At 43.1% G+C, this 27,419-nt stretch overlaps 3 protein-coding genes across 6 annotated transcripts; 1 reads left to right on the plus strand and 2 right to left on the minus strand.

Annotated features, from left to right (window-relative positions):
- Positions 1-252: 252 nt before the first annotated feature.
- LOC115186516 (Golgi resident protein GCP60) lies at positions 253-6,387 on the minus strand. 2 transcript variants are annotated; one of them, XM_029746195.1, is made up of 8 exons: positions 6,060-6,387; positions 4,187-4,328; positions 3,687-3,827; positions 3,389-3,547; positions 2,886-3,060; positions 2,416-2,635; positions 1,318-1,602; positions 253-1,040 (listed from the first exon to the last, which is right to left on the minus strand). In XM_029746195.1, exons 1-8 carry the CDS (start codon positions 6,337-6,339, stop codon positions 826-828), a joined length of 1,617 nt encoding a protein of 538 aa, XP_029602055.1. In that variant the 5' UTR covers positions 6,340-6,387; the 3' UTR covers positions 253-825. The 2 variants fall into 2 exon arrangements, with proteins under 2 accessions (XP_029602055.1, XP_029602014.1); XM_029746154.1 differs by having other exon boundaries at positions 1,318-1,605.
- Positions 4,934-11,005, plus strand: mixl1 (Mix paired-like homeobox). 2 transcript variants are annotated; one of them, XM_029746290.1, is made up of 4 exons: positions 4,934-4,993; positions 5,129-5,329; positions 9,833-10,044; positions 10,207-11,005. In XM_029746290.1, the coding sequence occupies exons 2-4, from the start codon at positions 5,275-5,277 to the stop codon at positions 10,861-10,863; spliced, it is 924 nt and encodes a 307-aa protein (XP_029602150.1). In that variant the 5' UTR covers positions 4,934-4,993; positions 5,129-5,274; the 3' UTR covers positions 10,864-11,005. The 2 variants fall into 2 exon arrangements, with proteins under 2 accessions (XP_029602150.1, XP_029602119.1); XM_029746259.1 differs by lacking the exons at positions 4,934-4,993; positions 5,129-5,329 and adding an exon at positions 9,191-9,725.
- A 68-nt stretch (positions 11,006-11,073) lies between these two features.
- lin9 (lin-9 DREAM MuvB core complex component) lies at positions 11,074-26,711 on the minus strand. Of its 2 annotated transcripts, none has more exons than XM_029746074.1 (15): positions 26,642-26,711; positions 23,522-23,554; positions 21,322-21,407; positions 20,880-20,984; positions 20,501-20,628; positions 20,284-20,409; positions 19,844-20,001; positions 19,566-19,699; positions 19,163-19,288; positions 13,287-13,388; positions 13,120-13,200; positions 12,875-13,000; positions 12,382-12,564; positions 12,203-12,300; positions 11,074-12,038 (listed from the first exon to the last, which is right to left on the minus strand). In XM_029746074.1, the coding sequence occupies exons 1-15, from the start codon at positions 26,667-26,669 to the stop codon at positions 11,933-11,935; spliced, it is 1,620 nt and encodes a 539-aa protein (XP_029601934.1). In that variant the 5' UTR covers positions 26,670-26,711; the 3' UTR covers positions 11,074-11,932. The 2 variants fall into 2 exon arrangements, with proteins under 2 accessions (XP_029601934.1, XP_029601892.1); XM_029746032.1 differs by having other exon boundaries at positions 20,501-20,631.
- Between the last annotated feature and the right edge of the window lie 708 nt (positions 26,712-27,419).

Below are 27,419 nucleotides of genomic sequence, written 5' to 3' on the forward strand. Positions count from 1 at the left end.
GTTTCAATCAGTGAGGTCACTCGCTCTGAGACTTGAAGTAGGGTTTCCCCTTGCGTTGCAAGGGCCGCGGCTTTTGTGGCGCGAGGGGAAACCCTACTTCAAGTCTCAGAGCGAGTGACGTCACTGATTGAAACGCTATTATCGCGCACCACCGCTAACTAACTAGCCATTTCACATCGGTTACACTTATGTCTATAATCCAACCGTCTCAGATCCCTGAAGGGTGTAGGTGGTAGGGGCTAGGCGTTCATGTGGATCTGGGTGTAGCTCGTTCCGCAGCAGTATTGCCACTACAGGAGTGATTGACTGTTCAGTGTGTTACTCAGGGACTCCTGCTATAGTAAAGGCATGGTGCTGTAGTGTAGCGTGTCACTATGGACTCTGTTTGTCCATGACTTCTCTCATTGAACAAAACCCTGTATGAACTTCAGCTCTGTGTTAACCAATGGTGGGCTTGAAAAATGTAAACTCCGGTTAAGAAGTGTCTCAGTCGGATAGAAGCACAGCCATAACAATGACATGACATGACAGAACATAGACCGTGGGTTAGATGACGTTTGGGCAGGGAAGACAGACATTAATACAACAGACTCCTAGAGGTGGTCTCTAAGAGAGAAAAGACAGGTCGGCGAATATACAGCGTTAACTCCATACCAAACTCCGACGAGGTGTATGCAAACACACACACAGCACACAGATAGAAGTCCCATCTCCAAACTGAGTCTGACATTTGTCGCCCTCTGGTGGTCTAGTCCAGATCCTTTCACCCCTCCTCTTCTCTTAACGTACAGACACACCCCACCCTCCCCCAGTCCATCTCCAGGCTTATCTGGTGTAGTAGACTCTGTAGTAGACGCTCTTGGACCTCCAGAGAGAGTAGGAGTTGTCGAACTTTAGCAGGTAGACTCCACGGCCGGGGTATTGGTGACTGCCGGCGTAGACCTCCTCGTGACAGTCCCGCCGGTACACCGGCACTATCTCATCCACCTGGGGCTTCCCTGCCCCCTTCTTAAGCTTCACCCCCTCCCTGGGAGGCTCCCCTGAAGATAGAGGGAACACAGACCGTCAGGAGGGCTGTCTGTAGCTACTGAATATTCATCATGTCTGAGGTGGCATTCAACAAGGAGGAGGAAACATGCAAAAAGACCATGAGCCCAGACAAACAAGCAGGAAAAACCCCATTAAGGTGTGGACTAACTAAATGGTTATATTAAGCTAGGACAGTCATCTCAGTAGAAATGCATCCTGGGTCTCACTAAACAACACGTAACATCCTATTAGAACACAAGCAGCCTATCTAACAGTGCTCCACCTCACCTTCCTCATCCTCGTCTTCGTCGCTTGACTCGCTGACGTGCACGCTGACCGAGGCGTTGGTGGCATCAGTCCACTCGAAGAGGACTCCGAAGCCGATGTCGTAGTGGTCCGTGGCGAACTCCCAGAAAAGGTAGGAGCCCTCCTCGTGGGTGGGCACGCGCACCGTCACCACCTCGCCACGCCCCACCGTGATCACACTGTCCACGTCCTGCCGGATCTTCTCCTTGAAGTCCTTGATCTGAGGCCGCGTCCACATGGAGGGAGCCGCGATGACCGGGGGAGAGTCTGCTGGACGGAGAAGGGAAAGTGGGGGGAGAAAGGTATCAGAGGGGTGTGTAAATATAACAGGCAGATTGGGCACCATGTACATACATTTCTCAGGTAGAAATGTTCAGAAAAAGACAAATCTGATTCAAGTGAGGATAAAAACATATCGTTTTTAAATCCTGCTTTTGAGTACTTTCAAATAAAACGTCCTTTCTCAATGAGAGTGGCATCTTAAGAAACTCGATGAGGCAGTAATGGCTTTCGGGCAACACTGGCATACTGTCTCCTTGTTCTATCCCGCATGAACAGAGTAGAAAGAGATACTCTGCTGTTACAGATTAATGAATTCCATGGCTTGATTCCAAACCAGAAATTGGCCTCCTCTGTCCTTGAGAACTCCCTCATCAGAGACCTGAAAGAACTGTATCAATAAGTGCACAATGGGCAGGAACTCCTCTTAGCCAATCAGAGGGTTAGGGTAGAGTCATTCACCTATCCCTTACACCTACACATCCCTTTCTGATGCCCAAGGACAGAGTGTAAGGTATCACACATTTACCGGTTGGAATGCAGCTATACCGGTTGGAATGCAGCTATACTGGTTGGAATGCAGCTATACCGGTTGGTCTGTGGGGTGTGAGTGCTATGCAAGGACAACATCAGGAAGGTCCAACCACACCTCACCCCTGCACCAAAATATGTGGCTCCCGCATCAGCCTTTACAACCATCTGAAGACCCACAAATAGAAAAGTGCATTGAGGACAATCATACTCGACTCGAGTGATCGCTGATGATACCTGGCCGGTGTGTGTGCACGTGTGTGTTGGTACCTGGTCGATGCGTGCGTGTACCAATGGGCCCATTCTCAGTGACCTCATCGGCAGGCTCGAGGGGTTCTGGCTCTTTGTCCATGCTCTCAGAGTGGGAGTCTGACTGGCCGTTGAGCATGGGGACCTCCTCTCTAGCCGGGGGCACTGCAGCAAAAGGCTCACTGGTGACCTCCAGCGTAGCCTGCACCACCGCATCCTCCTGCTGCTTCTGTAAGGCTGCCTGGAGGGGAAGGGCGAGGGTCAATGACTTGGAAGACAACATGACTAAGACTTTTCTGTATAATCTCCACATTGTATTCTCCTCATGAAAATAAGAAGGTAAGCCCTGGTTGACATCTCTAATGAGAGACGTAAAGGAGCAACAACTTAATGAACACTTAAAATGGCTTAGTACTGCTTATTACCTTATATCTGAAAAAGATGTGTTGAGATGTGGAGTGCATAGGACACTGTGGGGTGTGTGTGTGTACCTGTTGCTGAGCCAGCTGGACTTGGTAGAGCTGCTGCATGTACTGTTGGTAGTGTTGTTCCTGCAGCTGGCGTATGAGACCCAGCTGCTGCTCAGGGCTCTCTGGATACTGTTGGGCAGCATACTGCTGAAACTGCACCGCTGTCTGGGCATTCAATGCTGCCATGATCTGCTGCCTGCAGACAGGGAGGGGGACGATGGAGGAGACCATCAACGCTGCACCATTCAACGAATACTGGGATACCATAAAAAGCTTCCTCCACACAGTAGATAGAGGTAAAGCTTCCTCCACACAGTAGATAGAGGTAAAGCTTCCTCCACACAGTAGATAGAGGTAAAGCTTCCTCCACACAGTAGATAGAGGTAAAGCTTCCTCCACACAGTAGATAGAGGTAAAGCTTCCTCCACACAGTAGATAGAGGTAAAGCTTCCTCCACACAGTAGATAGAGGTAAAGCTGAAGCTAGAGATCTAGATCATGAGACTTATCACACACAGTACTCACTTATGCTGCTCCACCCGTAGCCTCTCCTCATCCAACTGTCTCCTTTCCTCCTCCTCCCTCTTCAGCCTCTCCTCCTCCTCAAGCCTCCGCCTCTCCTCCTCCCGTCTCTGTCGTTCCCGCTCCTCATCCTCCCGGCGCTGTCGTTCCTCCTCCTCCCTCCTGAGGTGAGATGGAAGGAAAGAGAGACAAAAACAAGACAAACTTGAGAATTCCCTAAATCCTAAACTAGGGTAAAGTTCCCATCATGTTGCTCTCATGGGCAGAACTGTCTGTCTGTTTGTCCTCCTGGGCATCTTACCGTTTCCTTTCCCGCTCCTTCTTCTCTATTTGGTGGGAGGTGATGTAAGGAGCGAATAAATTACAGCATTTGTTCAACAGCTTGACAAACTCCACCATGGCCTCCTCCTTCTCCATGTTACCCAGAGCAGCCCACTCTTTCCTACAGAAAGAAGAGAGGTAGTGGCAATGGGACAATGACTTAGGACAAATAACAAGAAAAAAAGTTCAGTCCAAGGTTTGCTTACGTGGTCTGCAGTAAGGGGTAAAGAGTTCAACCACTGAGCGTCAGCATGGGCCATCAATTGGTGCACATTTACAGTAAAGGCAGTAGATAAGTGTGTGTTGAGCTGTGAAAAACCTTGATAAAATGTTGGGAGGAAAAGCTCTGTTCCACAATCTGTTCCCTCATATTTCCTGTTTACTGGAACACAGCAGCAGCAGCACTAGGGCTGGAGCTGCTGCTGGAGTTCAAAGCTCATACACACACAATGGGGAGGGGTGGGGGGGGCTGGGGGTTACCTGCGGTCATTGCCCAGGACGTCAAAGAAGCCCACCTCTGGAGAGGCGTCGAGGTTGTATGGCCCCAGTAACACCTGCTTGTGGAGGGCCACCAGACGAAGCTTCTCCTCATAGGTGGGGTGAAAGGCCTTCCCATCCTTATCTGAGGACAAACTAATAGTCTAGATTCCATACTGCAATACACTAGCAAGGCAAATATGTCATCTGCTGATCATTTAAACAATTATTCATTGCTAGACACTTAGGCCTATATTGGAAATGGCACTCTATAAAATGGGTCATTAAAAATGAATGTTCTGTTTTGTTTTCCTCGTTCCAGAATAGATTATTGCTTGGTGTGTTGCTGGCGAATGATGACTGACATAAGTGTCCCTTTTATTGTGTACAGTCAGCGAAGGAGCTACTTAGCCATGTCTGAGCTTGGTCATAAAGCATGTTTTTCTCCCTTCTCAGCCCCTTATATTGCAAATGCATGAAATAATCAACAATGCATGCAATGCACAGCTTCACTGAAGAATAGGAGGAGTCCCGTTTTAGAACCAGTTTGCACAATGCCCAGAGCCACCTGGAGGGCTCTCACAATAATCCAGCAGTAAAAATGGATTGGATGTTTGAAATGGTGGATGCAATTCAGTAATGTTTATTTAGGGAACACACCCATGTGGGAGAAATAACCTCCTCCTTCAATGTTTCCTTATTCTTTCTCTTCCCTCTACATATCTAGGCTGCATTTGATTCCAGAAATGGAACGCATCCCCATCGTTCACTCCACAAGCGTAGATCTGAGATGATTGAGTAGGTGTGTAGGTAAGTAATAGCTTCACCTTGTTGTTTCGGCCACACTGCTTCTAGCTATCCAGTCCTGTCAGAGGAGCAGTGAATCAGGGCAGAATGCATTCATGTGTGCTTTAAAAATGTCTAATTATTGTTACTCTATTGAAGGTGTACATCTGAAGTGATGGTGATAGCTTTTGCACTGACTAATTTCCAAGCTAATCCATTGGCTGTGAAATGTGTGTGTAGTCTGCGTTCAATGGCTCATTAAAGGAAACCTAAGCCCTTTATGTTGATGGAGCCACGTGCAGTTAATGCATGTGAATTCTGAAGATTGGAAGGCAGTCATCCTACAATTAAGCAGTACAAGTAAGTAAACTGCTTGCAAGCTGTGTACTTTTACTGATGCCTGAATGACTAGTCTTGTCTGCTTTAGTTCAGTAATCAATAATTCAAGATCTCAGAAATGACAGGTGGCAACATGTGTATATGCTGATCGCAATGTTTATTTAGTATGAATCACTAGCATTATGTAGTATTATGACGTCTACAAATCTGTGTCTATGAGCTGTATGCAAATCTGCCACCCTGCCCGTAGCTAGAATATATGTATTAATAACAGGGTGTGTACCACATACCAGTCAAACTAGCTAGTTACTGGGTTGTCATTCACTAGAGTAACGTTAAACTGGCAGTTAGTAGCTACGTGGAGGAACCACATGACCATATCGACACATGACATGTCAAGTTAAATGTCGCCTCATCTAAACTAGACATAGCTACGCCGTTATTCTTTCGATGTCTGAATAACTATTCTGTCAACGAGAGACAACCTGAAAGAACATCCAGCAATCATGCAGATACATTATTCGAAGATTCTGTTGAAAAAAATCTTCAAGTTGCTGTGGCATTTTGACAGCTAGCTAGGCATCATAGTTAAGCAAGTGGCTAGCTGGCTAACATTAGCTAGTTTGCTAATGTACCGCACAAAAAAAAATAAACTGGGATGAAACAGCTAGTTAGCCACATCTTGTAATACCAAACCACAATTTCAATTCCATTACATTGTTAGCATCAAATACGAATAAATATAAAATACCTTTGAAGAATTTCAATGCTAGTCCGTATAGCTCCTGCAAACCAAAGCCCCATTTCCTCTCTATCGTGGTTTTGGCAGACTCGCCTTCCTGCCCATCGTCGGTGGCTTCGGCGGTGCTCTGGTCCCCGGTCTCCTGCTCCGCGGGCACGGGGTCCGGTTCAACGACTTGCTCCTGCTCGCCCTCGGGATCCGGGCTGAGGGTGAGGCCATCGATTGAGACTTCGAGCCGGCTAGAACTGCCATTGTTGAGGTCGCCGCTCTGAACCTCTGTCGCCATCATGCAGAATATGAGCTGCCTGAAGCGGCCACGTACATACTTCCGATTTAATTTAGCGGAAGTTCCGGGAGATGCTGGGTCGTCACTAGTTACCACAGACACAAAGTCATAAAACCCGCCCATTTCTTCAATTTCTCTTCTTAAAATGTGATTTTAAACATAACCCTAAAATTAACCACACTGTTAACCTTATGCCTTACCTTAAAGTAAGACCAAAAAGCTCATTTTTGTTTTCAGGAATGTTTACTATATAGCCATTTTTTACTTTGTGGCTGTGGTAAATAGTGGAAAGAGATTCTCCCTTAGCGAAAAGAATATTGCAGACAGAATGCAGTATAACTGCAGTATGCTGCAAATATTGCGTCCAATATATATATATATTTACTGCAGTAATTTTGAAGTGTAACTGCGCAGTTACAGTGAAGTATAACTGCAGTATACTGCCATTACTGTGCAATTACTGCACCAAAAATACCACAGTCGACTGCAGTTATTGCACTTTTACTGCAGTTTCAAAACTGCAATCTTTATTTGTAAGGGCTTTTAGAAGATGTAAATAATAATGACGCAAGACCGGGTAGCTAAACAACAGGGCACATGCCTTACTTTTTTAAAGGATTTCTACCTGGGAACCTTGGGGCTATGAATTCGATTTCCCCGCAACCAGACCTCCCAAATGTCATCTCCATTCAAACTGGAAAGCGTAAACGACACTGCATCTTTCCAACACACTTCCAGTTCTACGAATCCCCCGCCCCCCTACCCCAAAAGCAATAGGGATCCAAATTAACCCCATTCAATCACTTTTGGATAAAATGACATCAACTGTCCTCTTTTGGTTGTACTGTTTTAGATCAAGAATTGCAGTGGCCGCGAATCCTATCATCCTATGTCATCACACACAGGTTACAGGCCTAAATAGAATAGACAACAGAACATCAAGATGCTTGACATTTCCTTGTAAATCTCTGTGGTCCATTTCCCAGTCTGTCTGATGACAGGGTGTTAATGGGTCTATCTACAAAAGCTGCCTCCTATCACAGCTCAGCAGATCACTGCCTTGAGCATGATGCTCTGACCAGCCAGCCACTCTCTGCTGTTTGATGTTTGAAAGAAAAAATAGTTAATCAACTTTCTCCAGCCTTTAATCTAATCTAACAGATCTTATCAGCAGTAGGGTCAGTGGCAGTCTTTGACTATGCTAGACATACAGTCAACAAAAAAGAACACAATTGTTCAATCTCCCTTCACGGTCCTCCTTTTTTTCATTGAAACACTTTCACAACCTAATTAATGTATGACAGTTAGGTCTGTTGTGAATAGTTAGCCTACATACAGCTGTGTGGTCTACATCTGCATCAAAAGCAGACAAAGTATTCTAGCCTTGGGGTGTCTGACTCTTGCATGATGCAGAACACCGATTTTGTAATGTCTTGTGTAGGTGCATTTTTGGGTATCTGAAATTTGAATTATTCAAAGATTTGCAAGCAGAAGAAACATGATCTGAGACGTTTTGAAACATCTGAGATATGTCCCTCACGAAGACTTTAGATTATGCACAAGAAGAAGCCTGAGAACATTGACCCAGGCCATTACACAAGATCAGGAACCTCAACAGCCCAATGTTAGCATAACACTCTAGAGGCACACAGACAGACAGTAACCAAATGGAGTTGGAGCCCTCAGACAAAGCCTGGCTTGTGAAGTGCCGCCATATATAGGACTCGATTACAAGCACATTTGAATCCAATGTCAAATCAATGTCTTGTCTGGGGGCCCAAGTGAAATAGATCGATAAATATGTTTCAGAATCCATGCATAATTATTTCAGATTTAGGGTAACTGTATTTGTAACAAAGTTGTTCAATACGTTCAATCCTCTATTTCTGTACTGGTACACATACATGGATGAGTGTGAGTTTGATGTTGACCTCTTGACTTGACCCCCTACTGCCCATGTGGAGGCAGGCCATTCACCTCAAACATACCCTCATGACCACCTTTGAACTGGGTTTGTGTATTGACATGCTCTTTGTTGATAGTTAGCGGTATGATTCATCACTATCATTCATAAGACCCACTGGGTCAACAAAAAGTAGGCCTACACATTTTACTATAGTGTATTTCCATGTAGGTCTGGTTTGAAACTGCCTCCATCACTATATCTCAATCTCTTCATTCAAAGACTCAATCATGGACATTCTTACTGACAGTTGTGGCTGCTTTGTGTGATGTATTGTTGTCTCTACCTTTTTGCCCTTTGTGCTGTTGTCTGTGCCCAATAATGTGTGTACCCTGTTTTGTGCTACCATGTTGTGTTTCTACCATGTTGTTGTCATGTTGCTACCATGCTGTGTTGTCATGTGTTGCTGCCATGCTGTTGTCTTAGGTATCTCTTTATGTAGTGTTGTGTTGTCTCTCTTGTCATGACATGTGTTTTGTACTATATTTCTATTTTTCATCCCAGCCCCCCCCCCCCCTTTGGTAGGCCGTCATTGTAAATAAGAACTTGTTCTTAATTAACCGACTTGACGAGATAAATAAAGGTTAAATAAAAAATGTAATAACCTATATAATACAATATTAAAGAAATAGGCTAAAAATAAAAAAAATATATTTTTTAAAAGTGAACAAATGTTTGCAGCTACCGTTAAAATGGAATCATTGCTGAATATAGACGTATGGACCCATAATTATTGGCGGCAGATAGCCTAGTGGTTAGATCGTTGGACTAACTAGTAACTGGAAGGTTGCAAGATCGAATCCCCGAGCTGACAAGGTAAAATTCTGTCGTTCTGCCCCCGAACAAGGCAGTTAACCCACTGTTCCTAGGCCGTCATTGAAAATAGGAATTTGTTCTTAACTGACTTGCCTAGTTAAATGAAAGTAAATATTATTTTTCAGAAATTCTATATAATGTGTATGCTCAGCATGGTGGAAGCCTTTCACATCCTTTCTTTGATGACTACTGGTCCATCACTGCTTCAGAAGGGGACCACCATTTCTTCAAAAAGCGAATAAACGCTTTCTCAAGTTGTGTATTGGACATGTAGACCTTTTCAAGCGACCTTGTACACACTACCGTTCAGGGTGTCGCAGATTCACACCTTTCTCCAGCCATCAGACGCGCTAGGAACAATGTTCGTCTCCAGTGCCAGCCGTCGCTAATTGCCCGCGCAATTCACACATTCCGACGTCACCTTTGATCACAAGGAGATGAGGGCGGATATAAAACCGGGGATCAGGCGGTTGTGGTCAGTCAGATTCTGGGAATAAAGACTAGAGGACTAATATGTCAGCCGTCCACGGAAAACTGAGGGTAGGAGACCTAACTCAATTCCCGATGTATCCCGACGGACACATGGAAAGAAATAGCATGCCGCATTCAGGTTGGTTACAGTGTAATTACGCACAAATTTTAAGCGCAATCTCTGTAAATTTTACTGTCTACCTTCGTTACATTTTATATTCATTACATCGCTCTTGGTTTTGACAGATTATGGTGCTGCGGATAGGGCAAACTACTTCAACTCCGCAAACGCCAACGGACAGAGAGCGGACAGCATGACCCATCGAAGGAAGAGAACCAACTTCACCCAGCAGCAGATTGGGGTGCTGGAGAAAGTATACTCCGACACCAAATACCCTGACATATACCTTCGCGAGAGACTTGAGGCTCTCACCGGCCTACCAGAGTCCAGAATTCAGGTAAGGCATCAGATTTACAAGTTGGCTAAGACACAAAAAAGTGAGTTTCCATGATAAATCTTGGCAAACTGCTATGGGCTAAATGTTCTAGGCCTACCCCCAAAAAAAATAACTTGAAATGCGAAAAAAACGTTATAGGCTCTAATACATTATCTTCCACAGGTGTGGTTCCAGAACCGACGCGCAAAGTCCCGTCGCCTGGAAGGGTCGTCCTTGTCTATGAAGCTCAATGGTGTTGCCGCCAGCGCCCCCGTGACCCCGTTCGCCCAACTCCATCACCGAATGCCCAACTTCAGACCACCACTCCACACCCGGACGGAAGAAACGCACGCCAAGACCACACTACCCACGAAAACGGGTAACTACGAACACTCAACTATCCCGTATGTTGATGATGCATCCATAAATGGGAGTAGAAGAAAAATTGAGCAAATCGAACGAGATGAGTTAAGCGTTGCGGTTCCGTGCAACAACGTTCATCCGTATCACAAGGGAAATGGACTTTACATCAAGTCCCAGAGCAACATAAGCGGTAGTGCAGGTACAAAACAAGTCCTGGTTGAATATGACAACTTTCCCCCAAACAAGACCATAGGTCCCGAGATGAAAGTTGTTATCCCTCCTATTCCTTCACAGAATAACTTCGGCAGGTCCTCTCCAAAGCATATCGCGTGCCAAGTACAGCATCCTCAGGTTAAGACCAGACCTGATAACTTTGGCCACTTCTCTCCCATTCGTGCCAGCAAGGCCCAAGAGTTTTCTGATTCGGATTCAGAGTGGGAAAACGGTGCCATGTCTGGCTTTGGTGACTTCATGTGAATATTCTGTCAATGTGAAATTGACTGATGGGTTCATAACTTCAAAATGAACGGATGTAACTTTGTTATAAAAACTTATTTATTGTATATTATTTTGATTGTCTTTGTTTTCAAACAAGCTACCAAATAAAATATATTACATGTAATCTACCCCTACTGTGTCATTTTTTCCCCTCACCGATCCATATCAATTGTCACAAAATCATGACAGTTTTCTTGGCTATATGTTTAATATAAAATGAGAGCAAGGAATATTTACAAATTCCCATATACAGATTTACAAAACAAAAAAAGGTGAACTGGAGAAATTCTGGAAACAAACATTTTTCACCTTAGTATTGTTTGAATTTAGGTTACATGTCGGTCTGATGCTTCAACAATGCCCTATTCGAGGCTGCCAATCAATTTGCATCAAAAACCAGAACTCGCATTTTACAAAAATACAAAAATCTCTTCAGTGCACACAATTACAAAAGCCATCTCCGAGTATGTTACAGAAATGTTAACGATAAATCAGAGTACTCAAAGGTATTGTACAAATATCTACAATAAACAATTTTACAAAACATTCTTTAGCCTACCCTGTGCTTACTACCAGTGGAGTAAAGGAACACAAAACATTGACTCACAAAGGGAAGCTCCAAAATCTTGTTTTATCACCAACTCTTAAAAATAAATATGGATTATAATAGGTACTGTTTGGCACATGAGACCATAGAATAAATCTACAACAAAGTGTGTTGTGAATTCTTGCAGTGACCAAAGTCTAGTCTATAGACCAGGGTCGGTTTGACATGACATTTTGTCTGTGTTCATTACAGTAAACAAGTCATTTTCAAAGACATATATACAATAAAATCAAACATGTGGATGACAGACAGCTGTGAGAAAAGGATATTTCCCCACAACCTCAGAAACAGCCTACATGTTGAGCCAGATCATTTCAGTGGGGGCTTTTTGTTTGAAAGTCAGGGGAGCCACAAACCGACCTCTTCTTTCACAGTCACTCGAGATAGTGTGCATGTTCCACTTAGTTGATGCTGACCAGGCCGCTCTCTTTTTCTGTGTGTTCAGACCGTGTTGGTGTTGTTGGCTGCAAAGGCGTGTAGGTTTCCCAGCTGACTCAGACCACTCTGGATGTGGGCTACGTGAATTTCTACGTTGTTCTGGAAGCAACTGCACAGGCAGGACAGGACAAACATTAAGACCAGGTGAACATGCACCTGCCATCTTCTATCCCTTCCTTTAAAAGTCTTCCATCACAGTCATCCATCTCCCCTCATAGCGCTAAATAGGATGAAATATTGGGCAGAATGGATGTGAACTGTAGAGGCACTCACCTGAGGTTGGAGGGGTCTATTGAGCTCTTTATGTCATTCAGAGAGTCAGTGAGTGATTTAAATTCAAAGGAGTTCAGGTCTCCTCCCTCAGCCAGGCACTGAAACAAACAAATACATGCTCAGGCAAACAAATAAATAGAGTAGTGCTGTGATGCTGTGTGAGCACACCATACACTAACCTTGATCTGCAGCAGTAAGGCAGTGAGGCCTGAGATGAGGTGTGTGAGGCTGGCGTTGGAGACGCACTGCTGGTCGTCACGGAGGGTGTTGGTCTGCTGCACCATCTCCTTGGCCTCCTCCTCACAGCGCTGACGCAGCTCTGTGGGCCGGTCCGCAGGAGCCATGCCCTGATCTGGGGCCAGCTGGAGAGGACAGAGGGAAATAGATGCGTCGATTCATATTCTTGTATAAACTGTTCTGGGACCAGCCAAAGGGAAAGATGCTAATTTAAGCTTTGTAAACAACTATGCAATTTATCGGTATAGCATCATTAGACACCCTTCATTGAGGATAATCTAAAAACGACTATTGGCGATGTTTTGCTCGTCTCATGCCTTCTTGCTAAGTACACTCCTAGGAGGTAAGGCGATCTGTTACACGTCTAGCTGCAAGACAATCAAATATAGCCCCTTTACAGAGAGTAGATCGAAAGATGTGCCAGTGTGTCGTCACCTCGTAGCAGAACTGCTGGACCTCGTGCAGCACCTTGTTCAGGTCCTTATTGAGCTGCTCCAGCTCCAGTACTGTGGTGGCATAACGCTTCTGGAACTCTAGGCCTATAGGCATCGAGCACGACTTCTACAAACACACAACACAATTCAATGTTAAGTTGTATATATTTACAATTTCTATGACGGAATACACTGTTAGGAACATATTCTGTCATAATACGGTCTTAGTATTTTCTGGGAATCTACCAGTTTTTCAGCTTCTGCGTTCATATCCTTCAAGTGCTTGACGTGTTCTTTCTTGATCATGAGGATCTTGGAGAGCCTCGTCTAGGAGGGAGAGATTCTTAGTGGGACATTTACCTTCACATTATGCTATATTATCCTAGAAGCAAAGCCAAGACAGGAAGACTGACCACTTGGACGAGGAACTTGACAGGGAACCCTCCAAGCGTGTCCCCGTCCGCTCCAGGGAGTTTGTTTTTCCATGGAGACTGGCTGATGAGGGGATCATTGTCCTGTCACAGGAATATGTGTAAATTCCAATGGCAAATAAGCAAAGCAATATTGATTTCAATTGAGAGACAAAGGTCAGTCATAATCATGTTATAGCAGTAGAAGTATATGTACCATTCAAAGTGATCTCAAATTATCACAAATAAAACAGTAAAGACATCACCTAACCAGTATCCCAGATTACATCATTCAGAAATGAATGATTAGAAGTGATGAAACTACAGTACCAGTCAAAAGTTGACACCTATTCATTCAAGGGTTTTTCTTTATTTTTACTATTTTCTACATTGTAGAATAATAGTGAAGACATCAAACTATGAAATAACACATATGGAATCATGTAGAAACCAAAAAAAGTATAAAACCATTTATTATTTTTTTAAATTTCACCTTTATTTAAACCAGGTAGGCTAGTTGAGAACAAGTTCTTATTTGCAACTGCAACCTGGCCAAGATAAAGCAAAGCAGTTTGACACAACACAGAGTTACATGGAATAAACAAACATACAATCAATAATACAGTAGAAAAGTCTATATACAGCATGTGCAAATGAGGTAGGATAAGAGGTAAGGCATTAAATAGGCCATGGTGGCGAAGTAATTACAATATAGCAATTAAACACTGGAATGGTAGAATGTGCAGAAGATGAATGTGCAAGTAGAGATACTGGGGTGCAAAGGAGCGAGATAAATAAATAAATACAGTATGGGGATGAGGTAGTTGGATGGGCTGTTTACAGATGGGCTATGTACAGGTGCAGTGATCTGTGAGCTGCTCTGACAGCTGGTGCTTAAAGCTAGTGAGGGAGATATGAGTCTCCAGCTTCAGAGATTTTTGCAGTTCATTCCAGTCATTGGCATCAGAGAACAGGAAGGAAAGACGACCAAAGGAGGAATTGGCTTTGGGGGTGACCAGTGAGATATACCTGCTGGGGTGCGTGCTACAGGTGGGTGCTGCTATGGTGACCAGTGAGTTGAGATAAGGCGTCAGAGACCTAGCAGAGACTTGTAGATAACCTGTAGCCAGTGGGTTTGGTGACGAGTATGAAACGAGGGCCAGCCAACGAGAACATACAGGTCGCAGTGGTGGGTAGTATATGGGGCTTTGGCGACAAAACGGATGGCACTGTGATAGACTGCATCCAATTTGTTGAGTAGGGTATTGGAGGCTATTTTGTAAATTACATCACCGAAGTCTAGGATCGGTAGGATGGTCAGTTTTACGAGGGTATGTTTGGCAGCATGAGTAAAAGGATGCTTTGTTGCGAAATAGGAAGCCAATTCTAGATTTAACTTTTGATTAGAGATGTTTGATGTGAGTCTGGAAGGAGAGTTTAGTCTAACCAGACACCTAGGTATTTGTAGTTGTCCACATATTCTAAGTCAGAACCGTCCAGAGTAGTGATGCTGGACGGGCGGGCAGCGATCGGTTGAAGAGCATGCATTTAGTTTTACTTGCATTTAAGAGCAGTTGGAGCCCACGGAAGGAGAGTTGTATGGCATTGAAGCTCGTCTGGAGGTTAGTTAATACAGTGTCCAAAGAGTGGCCAGAAGTATACAGAATGGTGTCGTCTGCGTAGAGGTTGATCAGAGAATCACCAGCAGCAAGAGCAACATCATTAATGTATACAGAGAAGAGAGTCGGCCCGAGAATTGAACCCTGTGGCACCCCCATAGAGACTGCCAGATGTCCGGACAATGGGCCCTTCGACTTGACACACTGAACTCTGAGAAGTAGTTGGTGAACCAGGCGAGGCAATCATTTGAGAAACCAAGGCTGTTGAGTCTGCCAATAAGAATGTGGTGATTGACAGAGTCGAAAGCCTTGGCCAGGTCGATGAATACGGCTGCACAGTAAGGTCTCTTATCGATGGCGGTTATATACTTTAGGACCTTTAGCGTGGCTGAGGTTCACCCATGACCAAATCAAAATATATTTTCTATTCTTCAAAGTAGCCACCCTTTTTCTTGATGACTGCTTTGCACTCTCTCAACCAACTTCATGAGGAATGCTTTTCCAACAGTCTTGAAGGTGTTCTGAGCACTTGTTGGCTGCTTTTCTTTCACTCTGCATTCCAACTCATCTCATTTGGGTTGAGGTTGGGTGATTGTGGAGGCCAGGTCATCTGATGCAGCACTCCATCACCCTCATTCTTGGTTAAATAGCCCTTATATTGCCTGGAGGTGTGTTGGGTCATTGTCCTGTTGAAAAACAAATGATAGTCCCACTAAGCGCAAACCAGATGGGATGGCGTATTGCTGCAGAATGCTTTGGAGCCATGCTGGTTAAGTGTGCCTTGAATTCTAAATAGATCACAGACAGTGTCAGCAGCAAAGCACCCCCACACCATAACATCTCCTCCTCCATGCTTTACGGTAGGAAATACACATGCGGAGATCATCCGTTCACCCACACCACGTCTCATGAAGCCATGGTGGTTGGAACCAAAAATGTCAAATTTGGACTCCAGACCCGAGGATAACTTTCTACCCGTCTAATGTAAATTCCTCGTGTTTCTTGGCTGAAGCAAGTATCTTCTTATTGCTGTCCTTCAGTAGTGATTTCTTTGCAGCAATTCCACCATGAAGGCCTGATTCACACAGTCTCCTCTGAACAGTTGAAGTTGAGATGTGTCTGTTACTTGAACTCTGTGAAGCATTTATTTGGGCTGCAATTTCTGAGGCTGGTAACTAATGAACTTATCCTCTGCAGCAGAGGTAACTCAGGGTCTTCCTTTCCTGTGGCAGTCCTCATGTGAGTCAGTTTTCATCACAGCGCTTGGTTTTTGCTACTGCACTTGAAGAAACTTTCAAAGTTCTTGACAATTTCCGGATTGACTGACCTTCATGTCTTAGAGAAACCACATTCCATCATTACTTTATGCTTATTTGAACTGTTCTTGCCATAATATGGATTTGGTCTTTCACCAAATAGGGCTATCTTATGTATACCACCCCTACCTTGTCACAACAACTGATTGGATCAAACGCATTAAGAAGGGAAGAAATTCCACAAAATAACTTTTAAAAGGCACACCTGTTAATTGAAATGCATTCCAGGTGACAACCTCATTAACAGGGATGCAAACTGGTGAGGGCCCAAAAAGGCAACTTTTGTTGTTGTACTGAAACATGCAAAAAAAAAAAAAAAAAAAATCCCTGCTAGGGGAAATGCAGGTTAACTAATTAAACAACAAAGAATATGATCTACATGATCAGTCTGTGTAAAATAAAGTGGTTAACGTGAACCTAACTCACAGCTAATATTTTTTTAAAGAAAGCAATCCAATGTTATTTGTTGCCTAGACTGCAAATGACACTCAAGTCTTGATAAAAAACAAACAATACACTAATATTGCAGTTAGCCATGACAGCCTTTATAATAGAACGCTTGTGACCACACACATCTAAATATTGCACTTGTGAAAAAAACATCTTAAAGTAGAAATAGAATGAACCAGGCATTCTATTTTTGCTCTATTATAGTTGCCACTATAGTAGACGTCGATCAAGTGCACAAGGCTACATGTGTGCAAAAATAACGTTCACCGAGTAAAACATTTAATAATCCCCCCTCACTCACATGTTACTGTCAAGTTCAACACAACAAAAACATATTTGGGCTACAATGCACATTACATTGTACAGTTTCTGCCTTTGGACATTATTCTACAATGTGCCAGAAGAGCACATTGTAGAATAATGGGGGGGGGTTCTAGCAGGGGGGAGATTTTCGGCACAACGGCAAGGAGTCGTATACCAGTTAATACTATACGGAATGGTTAGGTTACTAACGTTAGCTAGCTAACGTCACAACATCAGACAAGCTAACGTTAACTGTTTGACCTTATTAGCCAGCTAATTTTCACACCATAAACTCAAATTATGTGATCAGTTAAATTGGCAAATATTGCTCAACATTTCTCTGGCTAGCCAACGTGAACATCGATCCAGCTACTGTAGCAATGTACTTAAAAATGCTAACACTTGTTCAAAACATGACGTTTTTCAAGGTCAGTCTCGCAAAAATAAGCAATCTTGCGTTCTAAATACCCGCTATTCAAAGTGCTCTTAACAAATTAAGGGAATCGTTCAAACATTGGCACATTCTAAGATCCGATGATAGTATCGGTAATGTGTTTTCGGGCCTTCCCTTGGTCGTATTCTCGCGGGGCAGAAACCTCAGAGATCAATTGGTAAACTCTGATTTACCACCAAGATATCCCTGCACAACGTCTATTTGCGCCCCTAATGGATGGAAACTACAAGTGTAATGGCTGTGCTCAAATGTAATGGCACTGATAAATGTAGATCCTTCAAAACACCCCCAAACAGGGTAACAGATCCCAATCAAAGGTGTCATCACGTGCTCCACTAAGGGAGTTATTTATCTTATAATTTGTCCTTGTGGTAAAAATTATGTGGGTAAAATATATATATTTTTTTTAATCGCTAATTAGAAGTACGTATCTTGGAGAATCATAGCACCATTAGTTGCAAAAACTCGACTAACCCAGTTACGGCTCACTTTTTGGAAGAAAACCACTCGATTTCGTCTCTACGTTATATTGGCATCGAACATGTCACCCTCCCTAGGAGAGGGGGTGACTGACCTCGACAATTTATTGTTTAAAACGAGAGGCTGCTTGGATCTTTAATTTAAAGACCCTTGCTCCCTTCGGTCTCAACGTAGACTTTGATCGGAAGCCATTCTTGTGATTTTGCTATTGTAAATGTTTGTATCTATGATCGTACGCTATCCATTTATGTTTTTTGTATGCTATTTTATATGAGAATTAACCAATGATATCAGGCCACACCCTGTCATGACTACAGACACCTGTGTGTCTTTTGACACTATATAAATGAGTCACCCCACAGTGTTTGTCATTATACCCTGATGAAGACAGCGTGTCTGTCGAAACGCTGGACATAACTACTTTTGCATCTGAGCTCCTAGAGTGTGCAGCTCTTATTTTTATTTTTTTAAGTGTTCCGCTTGCCAGCACCTCACCTTAATAGGTGTGCGTTTCTTTCGCCTCTAAACAATGCTTGTTCTGCCACACTTTCTTCCTCAGCGCAAACTTTCCAAATGCCAGGTGTTTTTCGGTTACAGCGTATGAAGTACCGTTCAGCACCTTCCCACCCCCATCTCGGTGGGCAGGCTTCTTGCCTACCTCTTTGTTATCTTTCAGGGGACACGCTGCTGTAGCTGGTAAATTGCCATTCCACTCTCTGCTCTTTCAGCATGCGCTGATGCTGTAACTAGCACCTTGGTTGTCGAGTCTCTCTTAAGTAGCGTGCTGCATTCTATTGTTATGTGAACGATTGGCTGAACCTTGGATACAGCCAGTATTGCTCCAAAGGCGCATCACTCGTTCTCTTACAGCCAGTAGTGATCCAAAGCATCCCCGCACAAACCTTTCTCATCGGATCTACACGAATCACGGTGGTCACCTATTTTGAGGCGAATTTCACCAAAAGGTGACTAGTTTGCATCCCTGCATGAAGCTAGTTGAGAGAATGCCAAGAGTGTGAAAATCTGTCATCAAGGCAAAGGGTGGCTATTTGAAGAATCTCAAATATAAAATATATTTTGATTTGTTAATTTTTTTGGGGGGTTACTACAGTATTCCATATTTATTATTTCATAGTTTTGATGTCTTCACTATTATTCTATAATGTAGAAAATAGTGAAAATAAAGAAAAACCCTGGATTGAGTAGGTGTGTCAAATTTTGACTGGTACTGTACAATGTGCACCGTTTCCTTCTTACCATGACGACTGGTGTGGTGGCGGAGGGGTAGGTCACTCTGGGAGGGGTCATGAAGTTCTGGAAGCGGGAGGGTCTCAGTTTCTGTGCGAAGGTTGAGATGGGCATGGTCTCGTTGGGCTCATTACTCTGGAGGGTGAAAAAACAACAGAATTAAATCAACCATATCGTTGGTAATACAGCAGGAAGTAATTTTTTGGCATTGTCTTTTTCTTGTTCCCTTGTGAATTCCTACTGATAGCGTGTGTGATTGAAGGATTTTTCTAAATGTTTTGCTTTTTAAGTTGATAACAGCACTGCTGGTAATGGACAGACTCTGGTTTCTCTGTGTGTTTGATGTTTGCCGAGGTCAGAATCCCTCATTCTAACATGCCAATGCTGAATGAGTAATGAAGACCAGGCGTACCAGCACTTCGTAATCAGGCACGGTGTGTGTGCCCAGCCCATTCCGGTCAAAGGTCACACGGTAAGTGGCAGCGCCCGTATCCACGGCATCGATCTGCCCAGTGAACAGGCCGTCATGGACTCCCCTAAGACGAGCTGGAACACACAGAATCCATCTAATCTGGAGATTTAAAGGGGACTTTGGGTGCTATGACTACAGGTTTGCTGATAGCTACATTTAGGGTAGGGGCTGCTGGTATTTAACAAGTTATTTTGGTTGCCATCACTACAGTGTTTTACCGGTGACTTTGGTTCCTATGACGAGCGGCAGGGGGATCTCGTCGGGGAGGTCTTTGCAGTGTGCCACGTCGAAAAACTTCCTCTGCTGCAGCATACGCATCTTCTGCCTCTTCTGTCTCAGCGCAGTCCGCTCCTCAGCAAAGAACGCAGACGAACACCTAAAGGGGAACATTTAACTAAGTCAATTAGACACAAAAAGTTGGTATACTTGGTGTGCGTGAAAGACAACCAAAGAAGGTTTCTTTAATTAACATTCCAGGATATTTCCCTGAGAATCCATGATGTCCATAAGATGTGCACCATTGGTGTCTCGAAATAATAAAAAACAAAGGGATATTCATGGGGACAATCTATTCACTTCAAAAGGAAATAAATAAATGCAAACCAGATTTGGAAGGTCAGTCTTTAAAAAGAGAATGTGCTGTAATAATGAACAATACCGTCTGGGTTTCCCCATCAGTCTCCTGATTGTACCCCACTCCACACGGGTCAACTTCCTGGTCTTCAGGTTGGGAAAGGACTCTTTCAGGCACAGGCAGAAGTCATTGTCACCTTCAAATAAAGGTCTGGGTGGAGGAAAAGGTGTCAGAAGTCAAAGGAATTCCACCCTGGGTGTGTGTGTGTAAGTTATACAGCTGTCGTGGTAGTGTAGCTTACCCGTCTATGTTAGAATAGAACCACTCGTAGATGCACCATTTGTGTGCTTTAGGAAGTTTGAGAAGGTTTCTCAACCTCAGCCCGATTCTCTGAGACACTTTCTTATCTGGGGTCGTCACATTAGCAAACTTCTGAAAGAAAACAATCAAAACAAATGAACAAGAATGAAGTCACTAAATAGTTTACAAAAGCACATCTGGGTTATCCTGTGCTGTAGTAGTTGATCTATAGGAGGCAATGCTGTCACCTCCTCTGGGTTTAAAGAAGGCTGTGTATTTGCAATGAGGGGATAGGACAACGATGCAGGCCAAAAGCAAGGCATTTATTTTACAGAAGCAACAAAGTTTGCTTTGCCCAGCTGTGTGAGTCAGAGTTATACCTGGGGTACAGAGGTGACCCTCTGGCTCCTTCTAGGGGATCTGGATGGGAGGCGCTGCTCCTCCTCCTCTCTGAACAGTCTGCTCCTCTTGGAGCTCCGTGTGGGCTAGACACAGGGACAGGAGGGTCAGCATATCGGTGAGAATAATGTCAATGCTTTATAAAAATGTTTTTCAAATGTGCAGATAGTATTGCTTATGGCACACACCTACCCCATCTATGATGAAACAGGGGCACTGATTTGTTTAGAATACAAATTAAGTGTCAAGGTAGAACTGATTGTGCAAATCAGAACATTGAGGGTAACTTGGACAAACTGCTCATGGGAAGTGCTGATAAGACTAGTGTCCACTTAATTAACAGTGATTGAATCACCAGATAAATCAATGAGACCTAGAGTTTCAAAGGATAGATGTGATGAAGGGCTAGATTGGACATCTCACCGTTTCCATGGACACCAAGGTGTGTCTTCCTCTCGTGTTGTGAGCTTTTGTTTGCTTCTCATTCAAAGTATTTGACAGACTGCCCTCTGGAGATGCACAAAATGTGGCGTTATCAAAAATAGATTAAATCTTACAAATCACCACTGCTCTCTCATTGTCTATTTCACAAAACTCTGAAATGTCTTCCTTTCCTAGTATCCTTACTTCATGACCATACAGGGCTTGAAATTAACGCTTGTCCCCTTGCCCAGGGAAAGTTATTAAATTGTCGGACAAAAACAATGCAATAAGATTGTCCAAATGGACAAGTAAAAAAAAAAAATGACGCACGTTTAAAAAAAAAAGTGGCTACTTCAATCAGAATTGGATCAGTATCCTCTGGATGCAATGTGTTGCATACTGTCCTCCCAATCTCTGCAAATTGCATCGGAGTATAATTACAGGCATGGGTCTTTCAATCATGCAGTCGCGAGATGCGGTTTTGAGATTAAAGCGAGCCACGTGTGCACATTTGTTGATATTCATTGCTAATTAGTGAGTTATTTGCCCAGTTATAGCACATTTTTGGTCAGCAATGAAAATCCTGGTGTGTGCTAGCAGGCAGTTGCCAGAAGAGAGGGAGAGCCATTTGTGCAGCAAGTAAAATAATGACATACAGACTAACTAGATGGCCAATTCAAAACATATTGTATAGTTGGTTCTCACTAGTTAACTATTAGCATGTATTAATGTCATTGTCATGTCCGATATCCTAAAATAACTTTCCACCGGCACTCGTGTATATCCACAAACGGCAGACAGTTGATGAAACCATTGCTTCTTACTCCAGTTGTAAAACTGTCCCTCAAGCGCTCAAAATTGGCTATGATTCTCCTCTATTCAATACTGGCCATGTAATTCTGGCAAAGTATTGTTCGGGGCTTAAAATGCCCCACATTTATTCATAAGTCCTCTCTGGACATCAGTATTTACCTAGCATCCGCAATGGGGATTCCTTAGTAACGTTACTTGTTAGCATTTTGTAAAAATTCTGTTAAGTGACATTTTTGGGTCTTTTTTTACATTTGAAAAAAATATTTACAAAAATAGCACCCCTATGGTATTACTACCATTAACAAATTATCCCAGGATGGCAACAGGCACAGTATGAAGGTATGGATAGTGCCCAACCCTATTGACAAGTAACTCCTATCCTGTCAAGATCTTTCCTGAACACTGAATATTTTAATCTTACAAATAGATAAACATCTCAGTTCGCTTCCTCGCCCACCATAGCCATTTGATCCCTGGTTCATTGAATGAGGGAATTATTTTATAAAATACATAAAAAGTAATATTGCAGGGTGGCCAACCATCCTCCAGGAGATTCCAGGAGAGCTACTGGGTGTGCAGGCTTTTACGCCAACCCTGCTCGAAAACACCACATTGTAAAAATGTTTTAAATCAGCTGCTCAACAGGACTTTGATAAGCTGACTGGTGTGTTTGAGTAGGGTTGGAGCCAAAGCCTGCACACCTGGTAGCTCTCCAGATGGAGGGTTGACAGCTTATCAGTGCAGTATCTTATGGGGGGCTCAAGGCCACATAACCAGGAGATACTGTATTATACATGGATCAGAGACCAGCAGCCTTCCATTGTCAATAATAATGAATGTTATTGTGAAGGGGTTCCTTGTATCATACAACACAATTTTCTGTCACCTTTTTGGCCCATGGTGTGACTTGAGGTTTCGGACAAGTAAAAAACAAAATCAGTCCTACTTGTCCAAAGGACAAGTGGCTAAAAAAAGTTAATGTCAAGCCCTGCCATAGGTGAAAGGACTGGTTTCCACATTATTGATTTCGCCTATTAAGTCTTCTGCAATCAGTATAGTCTTACAGGAAAGGAGAGTTAACTACCTAGACCTTCATACTTACCACATCAGACAATGACATCAGTGAATAAAGCACATTGATGGTCTAAGACTATAACAATTGACAAGTTAAGAGTTCAAATGGGCTTAGTTCCGAGTCTGACACATCACCTGTGTCTTGCATTTTTAAGCTTGTAAATAGAGACTTTTAAAGACTCCTAATCCAATGAGGGACTGACATCTCCAACCTTTTTGGAAAAACACAGTCAACATGGGCATGCAGTATATGTAATACATAGGTTAAATACACAGACAGGGATAATAAATGCAATGTGTTAAGCTACAGTACCTTTCAGACTGACTAGCGCCTCTGCTGAAGAGCCTGCAATCAAGAGAAGAGGGGGAATGATCCTAGACTGACTTGGAATTTGTCCTCCACTTAAACTAAATCCTGCATTCCTATTCATCCTTTCTCTCATTTGATGGTGTTTGAGGATTGAGTGACTTTATTCATGATTTTGGATTTACATACTCATGTTTCACTCCTACAGACAGTGAGTCAGGTGGCCATGGCTTGCTATATACAGCAGGAAGACAGGCATCCAGTTACTGTTTGGTTGAACGTTACAATGGGCAAAACGAGTGACTTAAGAGACTGAGCGTGTATGGTGGTCAGTGGCAGGTGCACCGGTTCCAGTATCTCAGAAATGGCTGGCCTCCGGGCTTTTCACACGCAACAGTGTCTAGGGTTTACCGAGAATGGTGCGACAAACAAAAAACCTCCAGTCAGCGGCAGTCTTGTGGACGAAAACAGCATGTTGATGAGCAAGGTCGAAGGAGAAGGGCAAGAATCTTGCAAGCTAACAGGCGGGCGACAAACAGGCATATAGCGGCGCAGTATGGCATCTCAGAACGCACAACTCACCGGTTCCATTCCTATCAGCTAAAAACTAGAAGCGGCTCAAGTGGGCACATGAGCAACACAATTGAGTGGAAAAACATTGCCTGGTCCAACGAATCCCGTTGAGTCATGATGATGGCAGGATTTGGCATAAGCAGCATGAGTCCATGGCCCCATCCTAAATGGTGTCGACAGTACAGGCTGGTAGCGATGGTGTAATCGTGTGGGAAGAAATTCTGCCACACGTTAGGTCCCTTGATACCAACTGAGAAACATTTGAAAGTCATACTTTTTAGAATCCATTCCCAGAAGAATTCTAGCTGATCTGGAGGCAACGAGGGGTCCAACCCAGTACTAGATGGGTGTTCCCAATAAACAGAATGTACAGTGCCTATGGAAAGTCTAAACCCCTTGTACTTTTAACATTTTGTTCTGTCAGTGCCTAGATTTGGCGATATTTGACTATTCTTTACAAAACTGTTCAAGCTCTGTCAAGTTCATTAGGACAGCAATCGAAGTCATGCCACACATTTTCGATTGGATTTAGGTCCGGGCTCTGACTGGGACATTTACCTTTTTATTCCACTATAGCTTTGGCTGTGTACATCGGGTCATTGTGATGTCATGCTGAAAAGGTGAACTTCCATCCCAGTTTCAACTTTCTTGCAGAGGGCAGCAGGTTTTCCCTCAAGGACTTTTCTGTACATTGCTCGATTAATTTTCCCTTTCATCCTGATAAACGTAACGCTTTGCATTTCAATTGTAGTTTCGTCAGACCACAACACTTTGACATGGCTTTTTTTATTTTTATACTTCAAAACAGGATTCAAGGTGGGCTTTCTTGAGTAATGGCTTCCTTCTTGCCACCCCGCACCTCTCTGATTCAGAGGAGTTGTGTCGAACACAATTTAACCTATTTCGGACTAGGGTATCCCCTTTCCCTTTTACAGACTTTGACCAGTCTTGGCCATAAAATCCTGTAGCTCTTTCAAAGTTGCCTTTGGACTCTTGGCAGCCTCTCTGATCAGTCTCCTACTTGCTCAGTCATCCCGTTTAGAAGGAAAGCCTGATCTAGGTAGGGTCTTGGCGATGCCATACACCTTCCACTTAATACAATCATCTTGACCGTGCTCCAAGGGATATTTTAGGTCTTTTTTATACCTATCCCCTGATCTGTGCCTTTCCACAACTTTGTCCTGGAGTTCTTTTCAAAGCTCATTGGTGCTCATGGTTAAGTTTTTGCTCTGCAATGTCCAACCCAGCAGAGGGAACATACAGGAACTGCTGAATTTATCCTGAAATCATCCTGAAATCACATGAATAACTACAATTTAACACAGGTGGAGGCTAATTAACTTGGGCGGTTTTGCGATTTTGAAGGTGATTGGTTACACCTGAGCTAATTTAAGATTTATTTTAAAAGGGGGTGGACACTTGTTTAAGAGTTTGATTTTCTAAAACATTCCAGGATATTTCTCACTTGAAAGTTGTCTGGTAGGCTGTGTAGATCAATGGGGGTGGAAATGTATTTATTCAGGCTATAATTTAACAAAAGGTAAACATTTTATTTTGAAAGGGGGGGCAGGGGGGTGTAGGCTTTCTACAAGCACTATATAAGAAAACCCATAGGTCATATAAAATGTAATATTTGTGAGAATCCAAAATGTGGTGTGTCATAGTGAGGAGGAGATGAGCTCCAGTCAGCAGTCCCCATATAGCCCAGGGGCATCTGTATACACACATACTAAAAGTGCTGTGACAAAACAATGCTCATTGGAGAGAATGTAATCTTTATTAACCCAATAACCCAAGGTCAATTATTGAGAGGCTACTTTGTTAGACAAAGGTAGTTAGCTAGGTACAAATAGAAAGAATAGCAGGTGGTCTAACCGTTTTCATATTTCAACTCTCTACAATCGATGTTTGTTAAATACCTAGGAAATTGGCAGTTATTGTGGCTAGGACAGTTACCAGAACAATATGACAGCTAGCCAGCAGTATGACCCCTCACATCACCCATTAGAGGGCTGCTCTGTCAGTGTCTTGACAGATAAGACTGCTGAATAGGCGATTTGTTTTGAGATGTTTAAACAGCGAGACACCTATACGAATTATTTATTTTAGGGAACAGTGTTTAATGTATGTAACTCGCTAACAGTTGGCTAAATGTAGCTAAGTAAGTTAGATACAAATACTCAAATCAAGTAAACAAAGCTCAGCTAGTTAACGTTAGATTTCTGGGTTGTTAGCTAACGGGCAACAAGCATGCTAACCTTTAGTTAGCCATAATGGCAATCGCCTAATTATTTTTAGAGCAGCTAGCTAGCGTACTAATGTGAGCTAACGCTTGTTAGCTCGGTAAGCAGCTAGCTTCCCAAGCTAACTTGCTAACAAGCGTTAGCTCACTAGCTTTTGCGTCTAGAAAACGAGTTTACAAACGCTTCAGGAAAAAAGTGCGACAAGTATTCAGTTAATAACAGTTACACATACAAGGTTCTAAAGTAAACATTTCCTCACATAATTATATTGTTAGTTTAAAAGTGTTGTTAAAATCGTGTTGTTACTTACTCTCGTCTAGCTGGTCCATCTCCGCCATCTTGAATTAGCCGCGCTGCTTTTTTCAAAGACCATATTGTCAAGATGCATTCTGGGACAGTGTGTCTGCAGGGTAATTTTTTATGGACTGAATTTATGTTTACCCCTTGATAATAAACAGGTACATTATTATTATTATTATCATGTAAACTGTTTATGGAAATGGATGCTTAAATTGGGTAGCAATCAAATTCATGCATTTGGTTATCTAAGCCAATATGGCATGGAAATGGTAGAGGGTGAGGGTAGGAAACAATACATCCACCATGCTGACCCTCAACACTGGGGCCCTCAGGGGTGCGTGCTTAGTCCCCTCCTGTACTCCCTGTTCACCCACGACTGCGTGGTAGCACATGACTCTAACACTCATTCCACATAGCTATTATGCTGCATGAGGCAAATTCCCAGCCCTGGCCAAATGCTCTGTTTAAATGCAAATACACCTCATATGAGCAATATTCGTTTTTTTTCGAATACAAAATATACACTTACTGTATGCAGTTTATCAAAGTTGCACCAGGAAATATGGAATGGTAGAATGGAAATGCGAGGGCAAGATGAGGATGTATCGTAGCCGATGCTGTGTCAAAACAAAGCCTGGTGCAACTTTGCTAAACTGCATACAAGTACATTAAGTTTATCTTTTGTATTTGAAATATTTGTTCTCGCTTATATAAAAGTTACGTTCCAAAAGTTTCCAAAACGGTATCGCAAGTGAGGATTAATAACGTTTCTAAATGTTAAACAGAGC

This window comes from Salmo trutta, chromosome 1 (genome assembly GCF_901001165.1).
Source record: "Salmo trutta chromosome 1, fSalTru1.1, whole genome shotgun sequence".
NCBI lineage: Eukaryota > Metazoa > Chordata > Actinopteri > Salmoniformes > Salmonidae > Salmo > Salmo trutta.

What these genes read in the sequence shown, in the direction of transcription:
- LOC115186516 (XM_029746154.1), bottom strand. Translation starts at nt 6,339, where the DNA reads ATGATGGCGACAGAGGTTCAGAGCGGCGACCTCAACAATGGCAGTTCT. An exon ending in GTCCTGGGCAATGACCGCAG is followed by an intron (nt 3,828 to 4,186) that starts GTAACCCCCAGC and finishes TTCTTTCTGTAG; the next exon opens with GAAAGAGTGGGCTGCTCTGG. An exon ending in AAGGAGCGGGAAAGGAAACG is followed by an intron (nt 3,548 to 3,686) that starts GTAAGATGCCCA and finishes ATCTCACCTCAG; the next exon opens with GAGGGAGGAGGAGGAACGAC.
- mixl1 (XM_029746259.1), top strand. Translation starts at nt 9,629, where the DNA reads ATGTCAGCCGTCCACGGAAAACTGAGGGTAGGAGACCTAACTCAATTC. An exon ending in AAATAGCATGCCGCATTCAG is followed by an intron (nt 9,726 to 9,832) that starts GTTGGTTACAGT and finishes TGGTTTTGACAG; the next exon opens with ATTATGGTGCTGCGGATAGG. An exon ending in TACCAGAGTCCAGAATTCAG is followed by an intron (nt 10,045 to 10,206) that starts GTAAGGCATCAG and finishes TATCTTCCACAG; the next exon opens with GTGTGGTTCCAGAACCGACG.
- lin9 (XM_029746032.1), bottom strand. Translation starts at nt 26,669, where the DNA reads ATGGCGGAGATGGACCAGCTAGACGAGA. An exon ending in CCACCACACCAGTCGTCATG is followed by an intron (nt 13,389 to 19,162) that starts GTAAGAAGGAAA and finishes TTCCTGTGACAG; the next exon opens with GACAATGATCCCCTCATCAG. An exon ending in ATAGACCCCTCCAACCTCAG is followed by an intron (nt 12,039 to 12,202) that starts GTGAGTGCCTCT and finishes CTGCCTGTGCAG; the next exon opens with TTGCTTCCAGAACAACGTAG.